General features: G+C 42.5%; 1 protein-coding gene and 1 long non-coding RNA gene across 5 annotated transcripts in view; one reads left to right on the top strand and one right to left on the bottom strand.

Annotated features, from left to right (window-relative positions):
* The window catches only part of ntn1a (netrin 1a), a 60845-nt gene that overhangs the window by 14029 nt on the left and 21578 nt on the right, over positions 1–25238 (bottom strand). For 3 of the 4 annotated variants that reach the window (XM_071503762.1, XM_071503761.1, XM_071503760.1), the window contains exons 3-5: positions 12493–12681; positions 4538–4687; positions 1504–1557 (exon numbers count right to left, since the gene is read on the bottom strand). In XM_071503762.1, coding sequence (XP_071359863.1) covers positions 1504–1557; positions 4538–4687; positions 12493–12681 — 393 coding nt within the window. The remainder of the gene's footprint in view (positions 1–1503; positions 1558–4537; positions 4688–12492; positions 12682–25238) is intronic. The other variant, XM_071503763.1, reaches the window with a different exon arrangement.
* Positions 2369–19212, top strand: LOC139636079 (uncharacterized). The gene is made up of 4 exons (XR_011694342.1): positions 2369–2579; positions 2855–3004; positions 4651–4720; positions 17930–19212. It is a non-coding gene; the product is annotated as an uncharacterized lncRNA (long non-coding RNA).

The raw sequence follows: 25238 nt of genomic DNA on the forward strand, positions 1-25238 counted from the left end.
CAGCTGTGATTAGATTATCTGTGGCTTCATAGCCCAAGCCATTACACAGTCTCCTCCAGGTTGTGTTTACATTCGTTCAATGACACAGTTTAATCAACGGGATTATAAGAGGAAGATTTTTACAGCAAGGTGAAGCTACAGGCAGAGATTTCACGTAGCAACAGTGAGCTGCAGGGAGAGGTGTGGCTATAGGTGTCTCACAAAAGAACAGAAATATCCATTAGTATTTTTCTACTTTTTCTACTTTTCACTGTTGAATGCTTCAGTAGGAAAGCAGGGAAGTCTGTGCATTTATTTAAGCTTTTAAAATAATACAGGTCCTTCTCTCACTTATCCACTAATTCCTCAATGAAGTGAAGAAAAAATGTCCTACTCTCCAAGAGTGGACAGATTCCTGACAGGGGGCCCAGAGAAACTCCAGATATTCCAGCTCGGCACCACCCACAGTGTTATGTGAAGACAAAGCGTGAAACAGAGGGAGACGAAGGAGGTGGAGGAGAGCGAAAAGAGACTGAAAGTGAAAAGAAAGAAAGGTGGAGGAGGGCTGGGGGACCAGCGATATCCTGACTGTGCTGTCAATCGAAGCTGGGGACCTCGGAGGGCCCAACAACAGCTGCAGGAGCCTCTTACACACACTCCACACACACGCATATACCTCGGGCCTCCTGCAACTTCATGGGGGGAGACCAGAGCAAACAGATGACTCAAGTTCTTCCACCACGAGGACAAAGCACGGAACTTATTCGACCAGAGTCTGCACAGGTTTGTCTGTTTAGTCCTGTGAAAGTCTGTGAAAATCTGTGTATTTCTGATTCACATTCTCAGAATTTATGTCGTTAACTGTTCAACTGGAGGTTATCAAATTATAATATTAAATCAAGAGGATTTTAGCTGTATCAGGCTCATGCGCTGGACGCATTAAATAACACTGACATTTACTCTTCCTGAACCCATGCATTCAAACATATCATCTGATGTACCTCCACTAATCATATTCTGTCTTTGCAGATAAGACGGTGAAATCAACAACGTTGTCGTCTGGTGAACGGATTGTACGCTACAGCACAAGGTCCAGTCCCCTCACTTCCCTCTCTCACTTCACTGCACTGGAGAGTGGGAAAAGAGGAAGATGAAAAATCATCAAATCAAACAAACTGCCAGCCCCCAGTGCTGCACGCTGGACCAACACCCCACTGTGCCGCAGTTAGACTGATTAATCGTGAAAGTGTGAGAGATTAAAGGGGGCACATCCCAGGGTTGCTGCTAATGGATTTAATATTCATGAGCCCCTAATAAGGAGGGGGAAGGCAAGAGGGATCCAATTTATCCTGCAGTCTGTTTTTTTTTTTTTTTTTTTGGTACACTTGGCCTGGAGCTGTTAGAAAATGTCATATTCATTTATGTACTTCCACAACATCCACATCATCTTTCCCTAAAGGCCGAACATATTTGTGTGGATGTGTAGCGCCTTCTGAAAATAACATGACTGCGGCCTGCACTCACCTGATGGCTCCTCTGTGCTGCTGGACGGGGTTGTAGGAGGTGCAACTGGAATCTCTACTCCCAGAGAAAACATAAAGACAAAGAAAGATCAGTTTCATTATTATTTGAATCTAACAGTACACAGGTTTTTGTCTTGTGTGTGTGTGTTGGTACAGTGTGTGAGTGTGCTTATTTAATAAGGAAGGATTAAGGTAGAGCAGTTGAAAGGAATGAAATTATGTCAGTGTTTGGTTTTTTTTTTTGTTTTGTTTTTTTCAACAGACAAGCTTTTAGCAAAATGCACAGTTGTCATGGTTACTAAATACCTCACTGGCTGAGAGTATTGGGACATCTTTACTTCTGATGGATAAAATCATAATGCAGGGTTTCCTGTCTGGTTGAAGACCTTGTTGGTTTGAGTCTGACTGAGGACTGTTGTCATTCACTGTCGCTTCCACCTCCTTTTGTGTTATTAAAAGTTATAATATACAAAGAAAGCCTGGAAAAAGACATTGGGAGTCAAGGTGCAAAACTTTGTGACGCTCATGATGTTTTCCCATTCCACTTCCACTTTTATTCATCTACTGCTAAATTATTATCTTTCACTTTCTCCAGACAAATTTAATTTAAATTTAAATTAAATTTCAAGCCTGTACTTCAGACACTGTCAAAGCTCCTTGTCCACAAATTTTCTCCATAACTATATCTAACTGATAACAGGCCTGCAAACTCCAGAAGGATGGAAAAATCATTTCTGAGAAGCCAAACACTTTCAGTGCGCTGCTGCTGCTGCTAAAGCTAAAGTATTTATGAAGCTCACATTGGACAAGGATACGTCACTGAAGCTCAATGAAACGGTAACAATTCAAGTCACAGCAACTGAAAACAGTTTCATTCCATTTACATTCATTACAGTTTCATTTCCTGCTTTCATTTCCTTATGGACCATCATCATATTTTCCTTTCAAAACAGAAAGATGACGAGTTTGCAGCTGTGAATGAACTTCCATCCTGCATTCTCCAAACCAGTTGGGTGTTGGATGTTTGACAGAGCTGGTCTACAGATTCAGGCAGCGGCCATGGACCACAGCTTCCAGGTGGGGACCTTTGTTGCATGTCATTCCACATCTCTCTGCACTCTGCATCTCTTTACTTTAGTTTTATCTTTGTGACAGAGGCAATTTTTTATTTAAACTTGAAATAATCGACCTGTTGACTCTTTCAACACCTGGATCAAAGTCCCAGTTGTTTCCTGTCTTATTGCCTTAATGGAGTTTATTTCTAATAAATATTGTTAATCACTTTCAGTGGATCTTTCTTTATGCATTTGGTATTTCTCTGTGTTATCCTCCTCCCTTTCACCCTGCTGCAGTGGTGGCAGTTTGGACGTCCAAAGACTTGATTCTCTCAGCGCTTCTTCATTCTCTGCTGTGTTCACGAGTGGGTAGGAAGCTGACACTCAGAGACACCATGCACGAAGAACGGCCCTCTCATCCCCAAAAGAGCAGGATGGCAACAGGAGGTATAAAACACACATAATGGCTTTTTTGTTATTGTGGGCAGGAGGGAGAGAAGGGGCTCATCAAAAAAGTCTTTATAGAGCAGCGAGGGGGGGTGGGGGTGGGGGGGGTACGAGGACAAAAGGCAAAACCACAGCGATGTTTCAAAGACACATGCAAGGAAGGAGGTGGACACACTGGGGGAAGAGGTGCACAACAGTGGTGGTTTCAGCTGTGCAAAGGTGAAGAGTTTGTGTGTGAGGGAAGAAGGAAAGAATCAAGTCTTTTGATCAAAGTAAAATCAGATTTTCTCAGCAGGGAGTGAGGAAACCTGCTTCCTACTTTCTGAACGGACACAACATTTATGTCAATTGTGCACCATAAATCAGAATCTGTGGAATGATGTGGACGCCCGGTGTTGACTTGTGGACATAATGAGGCCTTCTCCCGTGACGAATTAGTCTATATAATGACAAGAAAAACAATCACTGCCAAAACAATGGCGCCTGAAGCCCAGAGGTCCAACTGTTGTTCAGCGATCTTCCATCAGTGCTCAGTCGCCACGCGCGCCAGTTTAAATAACGAGCCTGGTTCTCGTAATTGACTTGTGTAGATTTATGGCTGACATCACTGGAAGGTATACACAAAGTCAAAAATATTGTTATTCTATTATATATATTATATCTCTATTAAAATGAAACTTGGCTGGTACAGATTACAGCAGATCACACAGCGATCAGCAGAGAGGGACTTGTTGTGTTTGACACCTCAGCTTTGAATTAATGTTCACAAGAATCAAAGATTTCTTATAAGTTGATTTAATTTATTCCTTTATTATCAGCCATAAATATCCATGTAGAGATTTATCCTCATAAGAATCCAATTGCTTGTATCTTACTATGACGGTAAGAGCCCCAGTTAAAGCAAGTTGGTTGAAACAAAAGAGCCAATCAATGTCCATGAATTGTTATTAGCTATGGGGCTTCAAGTCTTTAAGTAGAGGCCTTACCTAAGGCAACACTATACTTTTGCAGCTTTAATAGGGCAGGGCATATTTTACTTTATGAATGGTCAGTAGATACTGAGAACAACTCTGATTTTACAAGTCAACCCAAATCTTTCTGCACTTGTATCTGAGACACTTTGGGGCTTGGAGATGATGGTGTTAACAGCTTTGAGTTTTCGCTCAGATTTATGGAGACCAACAAACTGGGAGGGCTGTGCTGCCATAACCCTGAGGTTCGGTTTAATGGTGTGTTTATCTGAGGCAGCAGATTTACTGGTCAGAAAGCCAAGAGTCGGACACCAAGCACTTGTCTGAAGAGAAGGATGAGAGGATTTAAGCAGTGTAGGAGCGTCTGCTGCGACAGTGTGTGTTTTGGTGTGTAGCATCCTGTATTATGTGTTGATTTGATTTAATTGATTGTTTGATTTGAATATGTACATATGTGTGTGTGTGTATCATCAGACTTCCTTTCAAATGAGTGCAATAGACCTGAGGCCAGGCCGTAGTGCCCTACAGTGAGGCAGATGTGGTAAAGACTGGTTCCACGTACTTATGCAGGGGGCAATGGGCGAGCGGCTCTGCTGGTAGCCTTTAGCACAGCGGTTGCACGTGATACCAGTCACGCCGTCTTTACAGGGACATTGTCCTGTGGTTTGGTTACAGGTTTTGCCAGCAGCACCCACGGGATGGCAATCACATGCTGTGAGGAAACAGAGGAAGAAAGAGAGGCACAGTGAGTGGTCACACACACACACACACACACACACACACACACACACACACACACACACACACACACACACACACACACATGTGGGGAGATACAAACATATACTGTCTATAGAGAGTGCAGGTGGGTACACAGCAGCAACGACAGCAGTGGTGGCAACAATAATAGGGTGGTGAGAGGCAGGTGGAGGCGTGCACAGACAGACGAAACCTACTCAACAACACAATGCTCGTTTTGCAGCGACTGTGGTGTCACAACTGAAAGAGCAACACGTCCTCGAAGTCCACAGACGCTTCTTGACATTCTGGTGCTGTTCGCTAATTGGCTAATTAGCATTTAGCCATCACGTCTGCTGTAATTAAAAGCTGTTAAGATACAGTATCAGCATCATCCTGAATCACAAATGTGTCTGTGCGTGTTTGTGCGTGCTTTTGCACATGAGTGTGGCTGTCTGGCCTTGGTGTGTGTGCCAGCACTTGAGCGCACTGTGGGACTGCAGCTGTGCATGTGAGGTAAAGAGAATGGGTTGTGCATGTTTACCAAATGATAAAATAATGGAGGATAATCCTAATTGCCTGTTTCTGATTAATGCCGAGCTTTGAACGTGAGCCCAAAACGTCTGTCACACTTCCTCCCAAACCTGGGGGGTCTATCGAACACATATGCTTCAGGAATGTAATCATTTTCCAATTGCTCGCTCCCAATCCAAGCCCTTAACTTACTTCACAGCCAAACCCCTGTCAGGTTTGGATTCGGTGTTGAATAATAGTTGTCTGAGAGTTGTTTCTTTTCATCTGTTTCTGGTTATAAATAGTAGTGACTCCGGCGAGAGGAGGTGGTTGAGTTAATAATCTTCCACACAAGGCTGTACAGTAAATCCTGACGGTCTAATCCAGACCAGAGCGGCCTTGATAATCTGTCACCATTTCCCCTTCTTCACCTGAAAAACCTTCAACACCAAAAATGCTGTTTGTCACCAAACTCTCACCAGTATATTTCTAATCCAGTGTGAAATTTTCTGTTTATTTCCAGTGATGCTGACTTCCAGCCCCCAGGGCTGGGTTGGCTCTGATCATTCGCTGCCCCTCCCTTCAGATTTTTTTTCTGCGTTGTGTCACTTGTCACTCTGAAAGCCTTCAAAGGCGAAGCTGAATTATGTACTTTGAGGTTTGTGGGGGTATTTAGTGGTTTGGCCTGTTTTGTTTTTAACCACACAGGCTGTTCAGCCCACAGCACAAAATGAAAGCTTCAAAGCAATCTGCTCTTTTCAACCTACTGCATTGAAATTAGTGTTTAAAATGTATAAATGCCAAAGCAATTTTTAATTGATAGTGAAGCTTTATTCACACAATGAAAAGCCGCAGGTTTCTACTGTATGATGATTGAATGGATTAAAGAAGATAACGTGACTGTTGGAACAGATGTTATGTGATTGCATCGGGGTGAATTTCATTGATCTAAAAAAGACGCTCTCAGTGTCGCTAATGCAACATGGTCTTTATCTTTACTTTGACCTTGTGTTGATGCGGTTGTTATTCATTCAGGCTCTATGAGCCACGAGCTCTCTGGCAGATCCATATTTCAGCAAAGTGGTAATGTAATACACTATCTGTTCTCTTTACCATTGACCTCAGACTTTTAGAAAAAACATAGTTGTTGCTTTGTGAGATATTTTGACAAGTGAAGAACTGGAAGACAACTCTATCCTCTGGGTTAAGTCCACAGTTTTGTAGGAGGCTGCTCGTTCCAGCAGGCCACCTCCTCTCGCCTCCCTATCACACACGCTCGCTCGCTTTTATCTCTATTGCCTGTTTCCTGTGATTCAGCTTCTGTTGCTGGTCTTATCTCCTGTCAGTGTGTGTGTGTGTGTGTGTGTGTGTGTGTGTGTGTCTGTGTGTGTGTGTGTGTGTGTGAGAGTGAGTACTTGTGCTGCTGCTTGTCCCTTCTTATCAGACTCAGAAAGCCTCCTTAAAAGTGTGTGTACCTATTAGCACCTTTATCAGACCCATCTGTCACTGCTTTCATTGCTTAGTTGTGTCTAGCTCAGTGGGAGGAATGACACACACACACACACACACACACACACACACACACACACACACACACACACACACACACACACACGAGTGTGCGAGGTCTCAGGAAGCTCAGTAAACAGCGCGTCCAGCACGTCTTCAGGCCTGTAAATTTAGGAGTAAGTCACAGGAGTTTGAGGCACAGGAGGGTGAAGTGCATTTCTGGTTGGAGCTTCAGAAAGTTCAGGTTATATTTTAAGAGCATCTGCCTGTAACCACGGCTCAGAGCCTCAAGCCTGCCAGTAAATCAAGGTGCACAGCACATGGTCTACAGGTGGGAAGCCTCCCTCTCCTCCTCCACACTTGGTCCTCCTCATCGACTTGCAGGCCCACTGACGGACTCACTCTCCGCTTAGAAGACAAATTGGTCGACTCTCTGGCTGGATGGTTTACTGGGGGTGTGAGTGAGAGTTCTGGTGTAAGTGTGTGTCCACTTGACGGTTAAGTGGCTGTGTGCTCTGCTTCATGGCTACTCCAGATGACTCGGGGAGATATGGGGACAAGAGAGCAAGAGTCCCCGTCTGTCTCAACATGTCCAGCAAGGAAACTGACAGGAGTTTATGATAACGGGTGTAGGTGTGTGAATATAAGGGAGCCTGCAACAACATAGATCAGAATCTATGGTATTAGATAACTAGTATCAGTATATTGTTGGTTAATGGGGAGAGTAGAAGGCGTTTTCAAGTCTGAGATTGCACAATATGAGAATTTTCAACTCTGCCAATTGTTAACCATAAAGCTGGTGTTTGAAGTCTGCTCCCCCCCATTTGGTTTGTGTGCTCTGTGCCAATATGAAGTTGGCCCTGGAGTGAGGCCAAGCTACTCGAGTCTGTGTTCTATTATAATTAGGTTTCTGCTCCTCCACAAGTATCTTTGCAGAGCAGAAAGAGACAGTGTTATTGGGTTGTTGCACCATAAATAAACAGCTTTCTAAATGACGTGTTTATCGAACACAGGGTGAGTCTTGCTTGTTGTGTTGTTTAGCGTTTTATTGATCAGAATAAGAGGCTGCGATGGCCCGAACAGTGATTGATTTTGGCCGCTCAAAATGTTTGGACCTGAGCTTATTTTGTGAACGATGCTTGATGCACGACGCCGCACATGTGTGTCCTTCTAATTGAAAACACACTGATATCAGCACACCCTCAGGGAATCCAAACTAAAAGTGAAGTCATGAAAAACAATATTTTTCAAATCCCAAGCATTTTATATGTGGTCAATAAAAAACAAAAAAAAAAAAACAAAAACCCCATTGTGTTGATGGAAGACATATGCTGGGGAGAGCAGAGGAGGGTTTTTAACATGTTATTCTGATTGAAACAGACCATCCCTCAATCAAAGCCTAATTTTGCTCTGTATGCAAAATATGTTTCTCATCATCCCACTGACCGATGTAATTTTATGATGGTTTAAGTTCAGATTCGAATGTGAAGGCATGAATGCAATCCATCGGTCTCAGAACCAACGCCAACCTGCCCAAGCTTGATCTTATTAGGTTTAGCTGGTCCTCTGAGGAGGACTGATCAGGAGCAGCATTCATTATTTGGCAAAGACCTGTAGTGTAGTTATCGTTGTTGTTCAGTGCACTGTTGAGTCCACATGGAGATGGGCTCTGTTTAACTTTGCAGGACAGGCTTTTAAAACCAGTCCCAGCGTGAGGAACAAGGCGAACACACAGCTGATTAAACTCTTTGCAGTTATCACTATAGTGACATTTGTTATCTCAGTTGTATGTCAGATGTGTTCAAAGACCACCTAGTGTGCTGCATCTCTTGGTCTTTTTCATCTCACCATCACCTCTTCAAGTTAAACTCATGCAAATCTATGTCACATACACTCACTTTGTTTTATTCAGATTTCAGTTAAATACACAAACAAGAGCTGCTTGAAATGTATTCTGTGTTTACACTCTTACTCAATGAGGGGTGAAGTTATAAATTTGGCCGTGTAAATGTAGCCACCGGGCAGGGCTCACTCTGCAGTGGATAAGCTGCTGCACTCTTTTACTCATAATGGCCTCCTATGGAAATGAGCTGCTTTCTGGGAGGATTGTATTACGCATATGAAAGTGAACTCTTGTGCTCCTCGACCTGCCCTGTGCTCCTATGGCGCTCATTCTCTTCCAAAAGCCACACAGCGAAAAGGCCTCTCTTTGAATTCAATAAATAACCAAACCTCTTTAATCGCCGTCACTTCGCTGCTGCACTCACGCTGCTTGAGGAGCAGACAGAAATGAGTTCTGCAGTTTGAGTTATCTTGAGTTATGATGTGGTAAACCTGAGAGAATTTGGCAGGGCAAGACTCTGACAACGTAACTTAAAACATAAAGGTGTCCCATGTAAGGAAAAGGCTGTGTGTGGTAACCTGAAGTTCATTAACAGAGAGCGAGAGAGAGAGAGAGAGCATGTAATACAATGACACACATCCTTAAAGTCTTCATCTGTAACTTTCCAAATATAGTTTACAAAAATGTTTTAATTGGCAAAAAGAAACAGTTCATGCTTCATATCATTTGTCAGCGTGGGGTAATTACCACAGCTCTTATTGTAAGTCTGCTCTGATGGAAGTGAATACCTCAGTAGAGCTTGGACAGTGTTTGCTTATAATCACGCAGGGCTGGGGGAGGTGGGAGGTGCATAAACTCTGGCAAATTTCATGGATTAAATTGAACCAAAGAGTTTGGGTGAGCTGACAATTTTATAAATGATGATGAAATGTGTTTATACTGCAGTTGGTTGAGAGGCAGCAGAGAATGTGAAGGAGTCCAAAGCGAGTCTCTAGTGTGGGTGAGATGATTTAGTATTTACTCCTTTGGAGACTCTGATATAATGAGTATATGACATGACTGCACTCCTGCTGTGAGCCTATGGGACTGTAATTATGATATAACAATAATATTATTGTAGATCTTATCATCAGATTGTCATGAGATTCCACACAGGGTTTGTGGAGCTAACAGAGTTTTTTTTTTACTAAATCAGTGTGACACAACAATAGTGCATGTTGCTGCTTATGTTGTGTAACGAGATTGACATTAATGATGATCAGAATGATGAATAAAGCTGCAACTAATCGTTTATTTGATTAGTTTATCACTTGGTCTATGAAATGTCAGAGAATAGAGAAACATGACCATTGCAATTTTTTCAGAGCCCAGGAGGAACATCCTCAAACGGCTTGTTCAGTCCAGCCAGTTGTCGAAAACACAGAAGTTTGAAATTAACATGAATATAAAACAGGAAGAGCAGCAAATTCACATTTATGAAGCCAAGAAAACAAGAAATTGTTCATCCAAGTTTGATTCGGTTCATTTCTTACACTCTTCAATAAACCAAAACACAAACATGAGTCTGAATTTGTCAAAAATGTTGCATGCACACATGCACACCTCACATTAGCAGCGGGACCAAAAGAGCACGGGGCTGAGTCAGAGGAGATGAGAAAACCATCCTGCACACAGACAGAGTTCGTGCACAGAGGACAGATGAAGATGAAGGAGGCCAAGTTCCTGTCAGGCTCCAAGTCAGTAGCAGTGGTTATCAAAAACACATAAAATATAGAGCCAGCCTCTCATATCCAGAGGCCTATGTACTATACATAATCAGTTTACTCCAGATGCCAGTGGTCCATACAGGTGCATTTCTCACCACTTTTGACTTGTTGTTTTGACTTTTACTTCATGACTCATTTATCCAAAGTTTCCCAACATCAAATTAGTCATCATGATCGTATGAGAGAAAATTTCCACATCAGTGGAAACAGATTTTTCTAACAGCAGATGGCCTGTTTTCTGGTTATGGTAAAAAACATTTTATCATTTACATGAACTGAGGTTTTCCCCCTGTTTTTCTTTTTTTTTTAATGTTTTTGCCTTAATTTGGTTCATCTGCTTCAGAACATGGGAACTGTTAATGCATTTGTTCTCTGCCTGCTTGCCTCCAAGCTCCCTCATTTCAGTGGCGAGCGCACTGAGAAACTTACCAGTGCAAGCAGAAAAAAAGTCATAAAAAACTGTCTGCAATTCATCATTTGTACGCTGATTGAAAATGCAAAGGTCTCCATCATCTAAAATGTGCAATGCAGTAGAGAAAACTGTGGTATAGTGATAAATAATACAGTAAATGACTAATTCTACCATGATTTCATTATTTGTGGATAAAAACACTGCATCTTGGTGCGGATCTTACTAATGAGCATGTTTGCTTTTATGCTCTGCTTTGTCTACAAGTGCAAACAAACAAATGTCTCTCAATTCTGTGGAGAAATGCACAACAGGACCTTGTGGCATCTAATTTTTCTGTTGCGTGAAACACACCCCCATGAATGTGAGTTATGGGATGCTGAAAGAATCAAGTCTCGGACACATGAGAAGGGATGTAAAAATAACAAAAAAAGAGAGGTTAAATCTCCACAATTAGCCTGCCTGGCAGACGCAGCAGAGGATAAGGGTTAATGATACACAACGTCCTGATGTGATGAATGTCTGTTTGCATTCCTGCTCGACAGGAGAATGGGCCCAAAGCCACAGAAGGTGTTAATGTCAGTTTAGGAATATCACTCATGAGCGGCTGCAGGGGTGAATTAATGGATGCATTTGTCAGAGAGCTTTGTTATGAATTTGTGTGCATGCAGAGAATGAAACGTGCTTGAAATGGTTGCTGGATGTCAGGAATTTAATGAGACTTAGTGCGACATGTTTGACAAATGTTTTTATTACAGCAGCAGTAAGTATGTCATCATGGAAAAATGTACCCTCTGAAAAGGGAAAAAGGTGCAAATTGGGAAGTGATATTTTCTCATCTCAACCAACATCAGATTTTTATTTTTTTTTCTGCAGATGTTTTACTCTTCAGACATGCCTTCTGTCAAACTGACTGATTGGCCAGTTTATTTATTTACTCCCTGGTGAATGATATAAGAAAACTCGGGCTTAAACTGTCAGCAGGCAGCTAATATTTCCTCCTGCGCTGCCTTTGGAAGTGGGCGCTCTGAGACCCTCACTCAGGTATGCATGCATTTCAGTGTATGTGTGCGCGAGCTGTATCTATACGGAGCGACTCTGAGGTGTCTCTGGGCTTGTTTGCACAGGGATTCAGCTCCTGTTATCTTTCCCCTGCAGCAACAGAAGAGGTGAGAAAACAGACCCTCTCTCTTTTCTATCACCTCCCTCCCCGCTTCCTCCTCCTCCTCTCTTTCTCTGACCCTTATTAGCTACGGTGAGGGCTGATGGCAGGCGATTCATCCCAGCACTGAGTGGTGAGCACACCTGCGTGGGGGTGTGTCCCTCCTCGTTTCCTCCTCTTCTCCTTACCCATCATCCCTCCCTCCCTCCCATTTTTCACTCTCTTGCCGCCCCTCTGAACCTGACTTCTGCCTTCTCCTCCTCGTCTCTGCAGCCCTTCCACTGTTCTTCCTGGGTTCTCATTCGTCTTTGACCTGCACCGGGGATCACTTCGCACCTCAGCTCTGTTTGTTTTGAGTTGAGTATGCAAGTATCATGTGTATGTCTGTCTATTTTCTTTTTTTTGTTTGAAAAAACACATTTAGTCTTTAAATAGCAAAACAAAACACAATCTTGAATGTGGCCTGTTGCACAACATGTATCTGTACAAAGACTAATTTCTTTATCTCCACTGTCGTTTTTTTCTTTTCTACACCTGACTGCTGTGGCTGCGGTGACCAAAGAAAAGAGCACTGTACCTTTGCAGGCTTTCCTGTGTGAGATGGGTTTGGACAGATCTCTGTAGTAGCCCTCCTTGCAGTAGTGGCAGTGTCGACCCGCTGTGTTGTGGCGACAGTTGAGGCAGACTCCGCCGCTCTTCCTCCCGGACAGCTTGTACAGCTCCATGTTGAAGCGACACCTTCGGGCGTGAAGGTTGCAGTTGCAGGCTGCGGAGGAAACAAATACCGATGCAGGAAAGTTTACATTTGTTTGAGTCAAATTTATAACGCATTTAATCTGCATTAATCTGTTGTGTTGTAGCCTGGTTGGACTGTTTTGTTGAGGTCAGGCTACTTGTTTGAGCCAATCACTGAAAGCATGCGGTGAGGAGTGCCGGTGGTGGAAAGTAACTCAATACATTTACTTCAGCACAATGTGACGTACTTATACTTTATTTGAGTATTTCTTTTCAATTATACAGTACTTCTACTACAATACGTTCAGACCTGATTATTGTATCTAATATATAACATACTGCACTACATTTATTTGATAACTTTTGTTATTAGTTACGTTGCAAAGTTTTATTAATAATATAAAATATAATCAAATAAATTAAAATGTATTTTTAAAGGTTAAAATAAGACTTTACTGATTTCACAAACTACCCAGAAATATATAAAATAGTTAAAATGAACCCCACCTTTACCAGCTGCAGCATTAAAATGACATACGCACTGATGCATCACTAATTAAAATCCAACGACATGATACTGCATATTATTCTGAAATGGACCATTCTGCATAATGAGTAGTTCTACTTTTGATACTTGAAGCGTATTTTGGTGGAAACACTTTTGTACTTTTACATGAGTTAAATTCTGATTGCAGGACTTTTACTTGTATTTCTACACTGTGCTGTTGCTGTTTTTACTCATGTAAAAGATCTGAGTACATCCGCCACTGCTCAGGTCACCTGATCAATGCATCAGTGTTTTTTTCTGCTCCTTTCCTCCTGTGTTCATTTTAACTATTGATACCGCTACACAGTTTTAAAGGACGTCTGTCAGTGGGTCAGAAATAAGTATTTTTAGTGGCTGTTGTACGTTATCGTCATTTCCGGGATCTTTTGTTTATGTTTACGAGACTTGAATCTGACTTCATGCAGAACAGCCACAGATACAGATGGAGGTCAGGAGAGTTTAAACTTTTCTGATAATGAGGTCAAACACAGAATCCTTCCCTCATCTGTTTCTTTCTCCGCCTCTCTCCAGCTGTGTTTTTCTGTCAAACGCTTCCCTTTACTTTTCCTCAAGGTCCTCTCCTGCTCCCCAGAGTCCATACTGTACTCAACAGAAAGCGAAGGCCTGGTATTACCATTCCTCCCTTCCCTGTAAATCCCTCTGAGCATGTGCAGGACCTCTCACTCTCATCGCTTGTTTACTGATGAGTACAGTTGCCAGCGCAGAGTTTAATTATCCGGCTGATGTTTATTCATGACTTTCTGGCAGCAGAGTGAGGCAGACATGCCCAACTTCATTAGGGCCTGCCGTCCGAGACACCGGTCCTCCAGCAACACCACAGACACATTCATGCATTATTAAGAGCAACGCTTCTGATACTGTGTGTGGGTACATACTGTACTGTATGTGTGTGAGTGTGTGTGTGTGTGTGTATGTATGGAAATGGGGGTTATCTGGGTCCAAATGGGGTCCCCTGGTTGGTTCATCTGTCCATGTTTTTCTGCACCACCTCTTCACACGGCTTTTCATCATCTACCCGTCATAAGGGCAGCTCTTACTCCCCCCTGCCTCCCTCAACCTGGCCTCTCACTGATGTGTGTGTGTGTGTGTTTGCATATAGTCCAGGTATTACTCACATTGTGGGGACTTAAATCTGTTTACACAGTCACATTATGAGGACTTGCCTTCCTTGTGGGGACCAAAAGTAAGTCTCCATAACATAAATCATTATATTTTAAAGCGAGCACATATTTTAGGGTTGGTGTAAGATTTAGATTAGGTTGGGTTTAGATTGGGTTTGGGTTTAGATTAAGGGTTAGGGTTAGACAGGTAGTTATGGTTAAGGTTAGAATAAATCTCCAGGATATGAATGTAAGTCAATGTAATGTCCTCTGAAGTCATGGAGACATGACTGTGTGTGTGTGTGTGTGTGTGTGTGTGTGTGTGTGTGTGTGTGTATTCACTGTGTGAGTTTCTGGGTGTATGTTTTAAGGATGTGTGTGTCTATTTTGGGTCCCTTAAGACTCTTTCTTTCCATTCCAAGAACCTAATTACAATATCATTACTAAAATAGACATACCATACTAACACACACACACACACACACACACACACAAACACACACATACACACTTGAATGTCTGTGCCTTATCAGCTGTCACTTGGCTTTTCCTGCAGGGCAGCAGGGGTTTAATTAGTGATATGTCTACTCGCTCGCCCTCCCTGCATTAGACTGTAGTAGCAATGACCCTGATTCGGCCATGAGCTAAAAACTATTTTTTAATACAATGAGGCAACAAGATGGAGATATTTACTTGATATTTGCTCTGGAAATGAGATGTTGTGATGTTTCTCTTCAGGTTAAACTGATCTTCTTTACTCCTGTGGACTCACCTGACTGGATTTAGACCCATTTCTTCCTTAACGTGACACAGATCTGATATTTTCATTGTTGTCTTAAGCTAGATTTACACCTGTGCATGACTCATGTTGTTAGTGTTTCAGGCAGCAGAGCAGATTCTTTGCTTCAGTGGAAAACCCCTAAAGTCCACTGATAGCCACAACCGGATGGAGTGTGTCTCAGCACTGGACTGTTGAGATATAAAAGAGATTATAGAGATAAAAGTGCATGAAATGTTCTTTCTTTCAAAGGTATTTTCTGACTAACAGCCACAGAGATCATAGATTGACACAATGGATTAAAACCGTCCCTGTTTAGACAGCGCTGTAATGATCTGTGTCAGTGTGTGGGAGAACTCGAGCCGGCTGTCGGTCCAGCTCTGGGCCACAGCTGGTGAAAGCTTTCTGTGAACTCGCCTGCAGGTAACAAGGATCACTGTACAGAGGCAGGTGGAGGATCAGTGCTCGGCCTCAGACCTGCAGACACGTCTCTGTTACACTACAAAGATTGTTTCTCATCTACCCAAAAATGAAGACGGGGGAATTCTAGCCCACCGGACCACATGGCCCCGGTGAGGATAATGGGGCTGCCCTGGAAGGCGTGTTGGTTATTGTAGAGACGGTATACGACCTGGATGTGAAGGTGTGGGGCAGGAGGCCACATTGTGTTTGAAGGTAGGATATTATCTCAGATAATGGAGACGAGTGAGAAACACTTTATCTAAACTCGCTGACACTGGGCATGATGTAAGCTTGTTCACACAATACCCCTTACTCTGTCTACAGAGAAGAAAACTTAGGAAAGCGTGTTGTAGTTGGCCCAATTCCAAGTGTTTCAAGCGCGCAGGCTGTTTTAAAAATGACATCATCACAGCCTCGTCCAAATTAAGGCACATTTGATTAAAAAGAATTGAAGATTTGTAAGGCGATACATGATTTTTCTGGCTCGAGCTTATCAGGTTTCCTGCGGGGTTATAAAACACCCGCTTGTCATTCAGACCTCACAGTGGTCTCCATTCATGTTCACGTGGAGTTACCTGTTTCCTTTCGTATTCTCTATCAAGCGATCAACTTGTCTTTAAAGATAACGGTATGATGTCAGTCATGTTCAAAAAGGTTTCTTTGCTACTGCAAATTCTGCATTTAATGCATTTTATCAGATTCAGCCAAAACCTGCTCATCTCACACATATTTTGGAGGAAGGATGTGGAATTTTGTGTGGGATTAAAAAGCTAAATTTCACTGTTAAGAATGCAGAAGAAACAAAACAAAACATTTAAACAGCACTGCATCATCTGTCACAGCTCAGTGCAGTGGTAGAAGTTATACTGCAGCTGCTGCCTGTGTTTCTTCGAGGTAAAGCAAAATTAAACTGGACTACAGAGACGTAAAACATGGCTGTCACAGTAACCGGTGAGACCATTCCTGGTCCGTCTAAAGCTTAAAACAGAGGTAAAAATATGGCCAAACATTTAGTTAAAACTAGTCCATCTCCTCCAAAATGACAGAGCAAAATATGATGAAGTTTTTTGTTGTTTTTTACTTTTTGCTTTTTTCCGTCCCATCAATAACAGTTCCTGAGCACAAAGCACTGTGTTTATCCCTGTTTCACCTTCCTGCCATCTCTGCTCAGGAGAACCTCATGATAACAGTGCCAAACAGTGGCAAAGAGGACCACTGCTGCACACACACACACACACACACACACACACACTAACACGCACACACACCTAGCACTCCTCACACCTGCTCTTTACAACCAGCAGGATTCAATGGAGACACAACTGTAGTTTATTCCAGCCAAGCAATCAGCTCACACACACACACACAAATTTGCTCAACATTTATTCTTTGTGTTAACATGAGAGCAGTAAAATACCTACGAACTAGAATAATTACAAATATACACACAAAAAATGTAGATTACAATGGAGTGGCTCAATGTAAATTACAATTTGCTGAATTTTTATTTTGTCAATGAATGTTAACAAAGACCAAATTTCCCTCATGAGACACTCTAAAATGTGCAGCCTGCTTTCAATCAAGTGAACTGCCTCGGGCGGGATTAGTGAGTCAGTGGCCGCCTGTAACTGCCCCCAGGTGAGCAGTAAAAGGACGTGTGAAGTGATACCTTTAAAACAAGTGTAATTGAATTAGCTGAATGAAGCTAAGCTCACCCAGAGCTTTTCAACACCTCCTGCAACGTTGACCACAACTATCTGAAAAGACAAAAAGCTGCGTTTGAGTCTTGCAGCTGTTAGAAAATTTTAACCTCCAACTGCAGCATTTAACAGGAAACTGATTTGTTTATCGGGTGTTGCTGTTTCCCGCACATCGGAGGAAAACGTGGAACCTCTGCGCGGTGTCTGCATGTGTTTTGGAAAGTTGGCTAATTAGTTTCTTTGAGTGGTTCCCAGCCTCTATCAACTGACCTCAGGCTCGTAGCAGCGCAGAGGCGGCTTTCCCTCGGCTAATTAGAGGAAAAATTCAACCAACAGAGCTGGAGGTGGAGGTTAAGCTCATCGTACTTATGATAAGCCTGGGAATTGAGCAATGTCTGTCACATCCTCGATTTGTTCTAAAGAGACACTCAAGCAACTGATCTCTGCCAATTTCACTCCAAATCCACATGCTTCACTTCTCCGATTATAAAGACACAAGGAAAGAAAGAGTTTTAAAAAGGATCAGAAAACTTGAAAATGCCTCATTGTATTTTTCTACAATATCAGACTATATTCAATATCAACAATTTCTTCAAAAAGAAATTTCCTGTCTTTTTGTGAGGTCTGTGGAGGTCATGTGCTCTGACAAAGAGTTGGTTATTTTTCCACAGCTCTCAGGAGATGTCCGCCTCCCCGCTGCCGGCACCTCCAGCGCTCACCCAAACAGGACAGAAAACCAAAACCCAACACCAGCCCCTGCGAGCGGGGGGGCTGGCAGCAGCTCTGCTTCTCTGTCCGCTGCTTTTAAACTAACACCAAGGGGAGTCTACACATGAACAGTTTACTTTTAATCCAGAGGTTTCCCCCAGAAAAAGTAATCACATTAACTTGTAAACCCCCCACATGAGAAAATGAAAGAATATTGGGTGTCTCCTGCTTTTACTATGTTTGGGGTTGGAGAGGGTTTAAGAGAAAGAAAGAATGTTTAAAGCAGTATGTGTTCAACTTATTTCTGCAAATGTTTTCATAAAGTCTGCACCATAATATCTGGAACAACTAGTGCATTTAATTAGATGATGTCAGTCAGTGAAGCATCCCTCACACAGACACAAAAACACAGGGTAGCTGGACACAGAGCTGCCCTCTGGCCTGCTAACCTGCAGGCAGCTGCTCTCGCTCTCGCTCTCGCTCTCTCTCTCTCTCTCTCTCTCTCTCTCTCTCTCTCTCTGTCTGGGGGTCGGGTCGGCGGGGAAACGTGACACACATGCCGGGAAAGTTTGGGAGATTTGCTTCTTGTCATGGCCAAACAGATCAGATGTGTGTCGAACACAAAACCCCACACGGATCCATTACACAGATCCAGTGTGTGGACACCTGATGTGTAACTAACACACACACACACACAACCATAACATGTAAATACCATGGAGGAAACTCAAGGAAATCACTGTGTTTTTATTTGTATTCATTTTTTTGCTGATGCTGTGGTCGAACTAGTTCTGCTGTTGATATTTAAATTTAGTTTCCATTAAATGTTGATCAATCCATGACATGATTCCTTTAACGTTTACTTGTTTCTGCTCATTTTTTAGACAAGATCAGGGAAGACTAGTGGATTTACTGCGTCTTTCAAAATACTACACACAATATAAAAATGCAAACAATACAAACAAAAGTTCACCTCCAGGAGCTAGAAATTAATTTTATTATATATTATATATCTATATTTTATTTCTTGGCAGAGACTGTAATTTCTTCCTCATGTGTCAGGTAGTGACCTTGACAGACAGGAAGTCTTCAGAGTCTTACCATTACAAGAACAAGACTTGTATTGGACGTGTTACTAAAGTAAAAGTAAGTTTCATCAGCAAAATGTGATTATTACACAAGTGTCAGATTATCATTATTATTAATGATCCATAACGGGTAAGCAGTATTACTGTTGTAGTTGGTTGGGGTGGACAAACGGCTTCTATAACAATGTATCATATTTTATAAGCAAATTCTATAACATCATGTGAAATCTGGTTTAATATCTGAGGTTTTTTCCTTAGTACACGATAATAATGATAAATTTATATTGTTTGTATTTTTTTAAAGACTAAAAGGTGGTAAATGCAGAAATATTTATATAACCATGCTGAGTGTAAACAGACAGCAGCTGGAAAAAATGTTAATTTAAGTAAAAGGACAATGGGCAACAAAATGACATAAAAAAAAATCCTATTATCCTTCCATGTCTGGTATTTCTTTTTGAGTGCAGACATCACAAACAATCATTTTGAGGCCAGATGAATTCCTTGCTGATATTTTCTCAGGGAGGAGAGATTTAAAAACACGGTCCTGGTGACAGGTTCCTCGAGTCGCGTCTCGTGTCTCTGACTGATGTCGGACCACACAAACGAGGAGAATGTGAGTCAGCGACGATGGCGTCTCACTATGAAGAAATAATGGGCCCTCGCTGATAATGACTGTTTCCCCAAAACAACGGAAGAATTTCACTTTTTTTTTTTAAGTCTCCATAATAAGTGTTGAACCAAAACACTGCAGGATGTGAAATTACAGAAATATTTTTGTTCACGCTGTAACCAAGATGTACTGATTATTTTATCCTCTGTTATGCATCAACGTTTAAATGTATTATGTGGCAACAACTAATTTAATTGCATTCTGTTTCCAGGCTCTGTCTTCAGCTGTTTATTTATCCTCTTATAAATTAGAACAATACTTGTTTCATCTTGTGTCTGTTGACCCAGACACTGGCATGATAAAGGCGGGAATTTCCAAATAAATGAGAGCTAATTGAAGGCATTTGAGGGATTGAGATGATAGATGGAATACTCAGTGTTTTGTGTTTGATGTTCTCTTTAGAGACAATTATGGCTTTATATAAATGTCACTTGCCATTAGCGCCTCAGTGCATCTTTTTAAACGAGCAAATAATTTTCCCTTTCATAAAGTGTTTCAACAATATGTTTAATTGCCGCACAAAAGGATAAACACACATCTTTACGTCGTATTCAACCATACATTTTTACTTCAATGTGCAATCAGCTCCTCATTCTGAAATCCTGCTCAGTGCCATGTTTTCACTACACATCTCATCCACACATTTGACTCACAGTAAAATGAAATGCCAAGGGCAGAGAAAAACAAGACAACACCAATAAAACTTTCAATGTGCTTGAAAAACCAGAAACCATGACCGTAAATTTCTTTTTTTTTTTTGTTTTTTTTTGGGGCTTTTGCAAGATCTGCAGAAACATCTCAATTTTAGATGAATAAAAAACCAAACCACCACTTTTTTGCACCTGCAATACGAACAAATACAATATGATAGAGTCGACTGAATTCATTCTGAAAATGTCAAAACAACTTTCATGAGACAATGGACCTTTTCAGGTGCCCACGTTTTTTACTTGCAGAATAATGCTGCAGGAGAGAGCGAGGATTTCTGAGAGGAAGGGTGAGAACGAGGGGAACTGATGTTTGGGGAGTTTGGGGTTCACTCTTAAGGGAGTGTGGACCTGGTCTGTGTGTATTGGGGAGCACCCTGGGAATGCCATAAAACTCTGGGGTGATGGAGCGGGGGTGTAGGCGAGTGGGAAGAGGGGAAGGCAAAGCAGGATGCAGCGCCCACTGCAGAGATTATGTCAGGCTAATTTAATTCCTTTATTGCAGCCAATTAGCTGCAGCACTTTAGCCCCCTGTGAGCCCTCCAGCCCTCTTCACTCGCTCTCTAATGACCCCAACTAAACTCTGGATCTCAGCTGCCCCCCCCCTGCCAAAGAAGGCCATGTTTCACACCCGCTGTATTTTTAATAAGCCGTTAGTCTCATCAACACCGAATCAAGGATGAGAAAGTGAGAGAAAGAATGAGGAAAATAGGGAGAGGGAGAAAAATCTGGGTAAAGAAAAGATGAAGTGGACAGAGGGAGGGAAAGAGATCGGTCTGCTGCTTGTTAATTCCCAAGCCTGACTCAAGGAGACTTGGCTAATTGAGATCAAGTCATACAGAATATTCATCAGTGCTGCAGGGTTATCAAAGGCAGATTAAATATGCGGTGAGGACTGATTTCCAGTGGACAGATTCCATTCGCAGTCAAGCAGCCTTCACTCACTTGTCTGGCCCTTTTTCATATCGCTCGGGCTGTTTATTTATTTCTCCTGTCTTTATTTCATAATTTAACACTCAGATGTTTTCTCATATTTGGTCAAATTATGCTATTCCCAGAGCATACAGGAAGAGCGTACGATGCATGCTCTGTCAGTGGGTGATAAAACGTAGTCTGATTATCAGACCGACGCAATTAAAGAGCTGTGAGAACCGTCTCGCGCCAGTGCAAGCAGGGATCCCTCATGAAGCCATTAGCAGTGGAGCGAAGGTTAATGTTAAGCAACGGATTTACAGTAGACTGCAAAGTAAATACCAACAGAGCAGAGCACAACACTCCATATCTATACAAGTCACATCTCAGCACAGGACACTGTGTTTAAACCATGAGAACAATCTTACAAATACACAAATATAATCTACTGAATATATAAAAATGGAACTGAAACTGACTTTTGTTTTATTACAAACACAAAAACTATTTGTTGCTCTGGTTTGATGATCGTCTCAGGATTCAGAAAATTTCCTCAGCAACAATTTACCTGATTTTTATCCTTTTGTAGTGTTTTAATGTTCTGATCTCTCTGCATTTAATTTCAATCAAAGGCAGACAGGAATTGAATACATTTATTAAAAGCTGTTAACATATAGTGCACCGTTGCTAAATTTGAGTATTTCGCCATACATATTTACACCAAAGTAAACACATTCATAAAAACATTGTTTTCTTTCCGATTTAACTGGTTTCACTTTAATGCACGTATTGAATTTAAAATGTTGGTCTTATATTCTAAAGAGAAGGGAGAGAAATATCATGTTTTTCTCAGGTGCCTCATTGTCATGTGATTGATTTCTGACTCTAAACATGCAGGTAGTGAATTGCACCATTTTCTGCTGTGAAATGGCAGAAAGCTACTTGATTGCAGTGGCATGAAGCTGCTGACTCTAGTGGCCTGTTTATGTCCATTAGAGGGGATCAAACACAAAAGCACTATATATATATACATATATATATATATATATATATATATATATATATTTGTCTCAGAATGACCTGCAAACTTTAGGAACTGAAAACACGGATGCGGCTGTGGGCCTTTGACACATTAACACCATTGTTTAATTCATCTACTGTACATCTGTGTGCACACGGCCGTACAATCTGCAGCAGCCCCCGGCGGCAGGCTCGCCTGCTCCGTGCTGAGTTAAATGGCCCATATATTCACTCTCTGTCTTCATGTGGGGGCTAATAAGGCCTTTCCTTTTTCAAGAGTCTAACTAGCCACACAGAGGCACAACAACAAAGAAAGGCCTAATGGCCTCCAATTTCCCGCATTAGTGCCCATTTAATGGCTGACCTGCCCTCTCGTTAGGCTGCGCAGCATGGGAGCACTTCTCAGCCTGGGTGCGTGCACACACACACACACACACACACACACTAGCTGAGTACTTCAGCCCTCCACAGGCACATCGCCTTGGGCCCCTGCAACACTTCCACCCCACGCTGAGACCGCATAATAGGCCAGTTTGTAAAAGGGCTGGCCTGTGATCAGTGGTGCATCCATTTGCTGAGTAATCAAGGGTCTTTTGTCTGAGTGGTGTGTATAGAGCAGTGTGTGTCTGGGTGAGTGTGTGTGTGAGAAGGTGTGCGTGCGTGTGTGTGTGAGAGAGAGAGAGAGAAAGATGGGGGGGGGCAGGGTAAAGGAGAGAGATTCTCTCTGCCCATCTGTCTTTATTTGTGCGCCCATCGCTTTTAAAGTGCGTGTCTCCATGTGAGTGTTTGCGTGAGTAATTCCGAGATAAAGTGGCGCTGCCTGGAAAAGATCTCCTCCAATTCATGTCGATGGGAAAAATAACAGCTGACATACAGTGCGGGAATAAAGGGAGCCCGGCTCGAGCCACAGAGGGGCTGACGAGGGTGCGTTGTGTGTATGTCAGCTATGCCATAAAAATGCCATGGGTGGAGGATGACATTGGCAGGTCCTATTCAGGGCTATAGCGGTGAAAGGGTCTTTAGGGTGAATAAAGATTCCTTAGGCCTGTCAGGTCCCCATAGCTCCCCACTGAACAATACCCACTAAGAGCAGCTGTCTTAATAGCGTGAGCGACTGACAGCTTTAGGAGCGATGCGATGCTCCGAGCAGCATCTGCGCAAACTTTCCAAACAACGCTCCGCTGTGTGATAACATAATACAACCAAACAGGAGAGGATGGAGTTTGCCAGAGAGTTCAGACGGTGAATGCAGCCTGTACGTTTCTATTACACATAAATCTTTAAGGATCCTGACCTGACAGAGTTGGCAGAGCTGCATCACCTCGATGTTCAGGAGCCTCATGTGTGAACGGATGTAGTGGCACGATTGCCAAAGATCCGTCCTGAGTGCGATGCTGATTGGAACTAACTGGATTTACAGTTCCCGTCGCAGAAAGACCAAAAATCTCTGTTTTCACTTATGAGAGCGGTTGTATTTTAATCGAAGGGCTCGGAGTGGGAATGCTGTATGAATGTATTGTGTTTGACTGATGGAGCAATGTTTCCTTTACAAAGTAAGTGAGGGTGGATTACTGAAACAAGTGGCTGACGTTTCTTCCTGCCATCAGTGTCTGATCTGATAATCACAGTGTGAACCATTTGAGACTTCGCTCCTCCTCCTCAAGTATTAACTCTAAATCAATTGTGCAATAGTTTGCAACCGCAATGCAGCACCCTGCCATCAAACTGGCTGTCAAAGCCAACTATAATAACCTTTCTCCACAGTCTTTGCTCCCTATTGTTTTACATCCAGCCATTACCTAACCCTGTCTCCTCTGACTGGAGCCTCATGTGTCCGCAAACACCACACAGGCTTTCACTGAGAGGATGCACATCGGAAACACTGGAGACAGATCTCCAAATCTCCCCTAAATAAGAGCTCTCCCTGCTCATGTCAAACATCACCTCCAGTCTATTTACCCTGCGAGTTTGGTTTCTATGGGACTAGCAGATCCATAGTGTTTTGGGTTCACAAACCTTCTGGCAGGTCGTCTCGCGCGCTGCTGGCCCCGAGGCTGACAGGGATGGGCCGGTGCTGTCAGTGCTCGACAATGAGGCAGAGCTTACACCAAGCTAACTCACGCTCCTCCATAGCTGTGATTCATACTAATCCCACAGCCTCTGCAGTTAAGGCCATCGCTCTGTTCCAACAAAGTTAACTAAAGATTTTAAACCCAGCATATTTTAGCAGAATGCAGTTGGCCAACACTGAGTGGCGGCTGTGAGCTGAGAAAATAAACAGTGTTTGAAGATTAGATGATTAGAAGATTAGAGGAGTTAATTTGGCCCCGTAGGCAGGAAAAGACACAGAGTGTTTCCTCATATGTGATTCAGAGAAAGACAAAGGAAAGACACTGGATATCTTCATCAGCCATCATAATGGCTCACCATTTTCTTTCTTTCTTGCTTGTTTTTTGTTCCCCAATCGCTTTTTCTACCTACAGTATGGAGAAGAAGAAGAAGAGCCCTGTGGGAGCAGGCACTCCCTACCTTGCTCTGGTAAGTGTTTCCATATTGGACTGACTCAGTCTTGAGGGTAAGCAGATGAGTCGTGGATTAGGGATGAGATAGAAATGCTCACTTGGATTTCTTTCTACCGGGTGAACGTTATAGTTTCCACCCCCACTTTGCACAAGACAATCTACAAAATGAAGGAAATTATTAATACTAGTGATTTTCTGGAAATTCCCCCCTCTCAGCTTCACCCTTCACTGACACTGGAAGTTCAGTCTTGATGATGCAGTTGACAAAAATATCACCATGAGGTCCATTCGGTCGCTGCTCTGGAACTTTTGAGTGAACTGCACGATCTTCATCAGCAGATGAAACCACC

The sequence above is a fragment of the Trachinotus anak genome, unplaced genomic scaffold (genome assembly GCF_046630095.1).
Source record: "Trachinotus anak isolate AG129_WGS33_773 ecotype Australia unplaced genomic scaffold, CSIRO_AGI_Tana_v1 ptg000019l, whole genome shotgun sequence".
Taxonomy (NCBI): domain Eukaryota; kingdom Metazoa; phylum Chordata; class Actinopteri; order Carangiformes; family Carangidae; genus Trachinotus; species Trachinotus anak.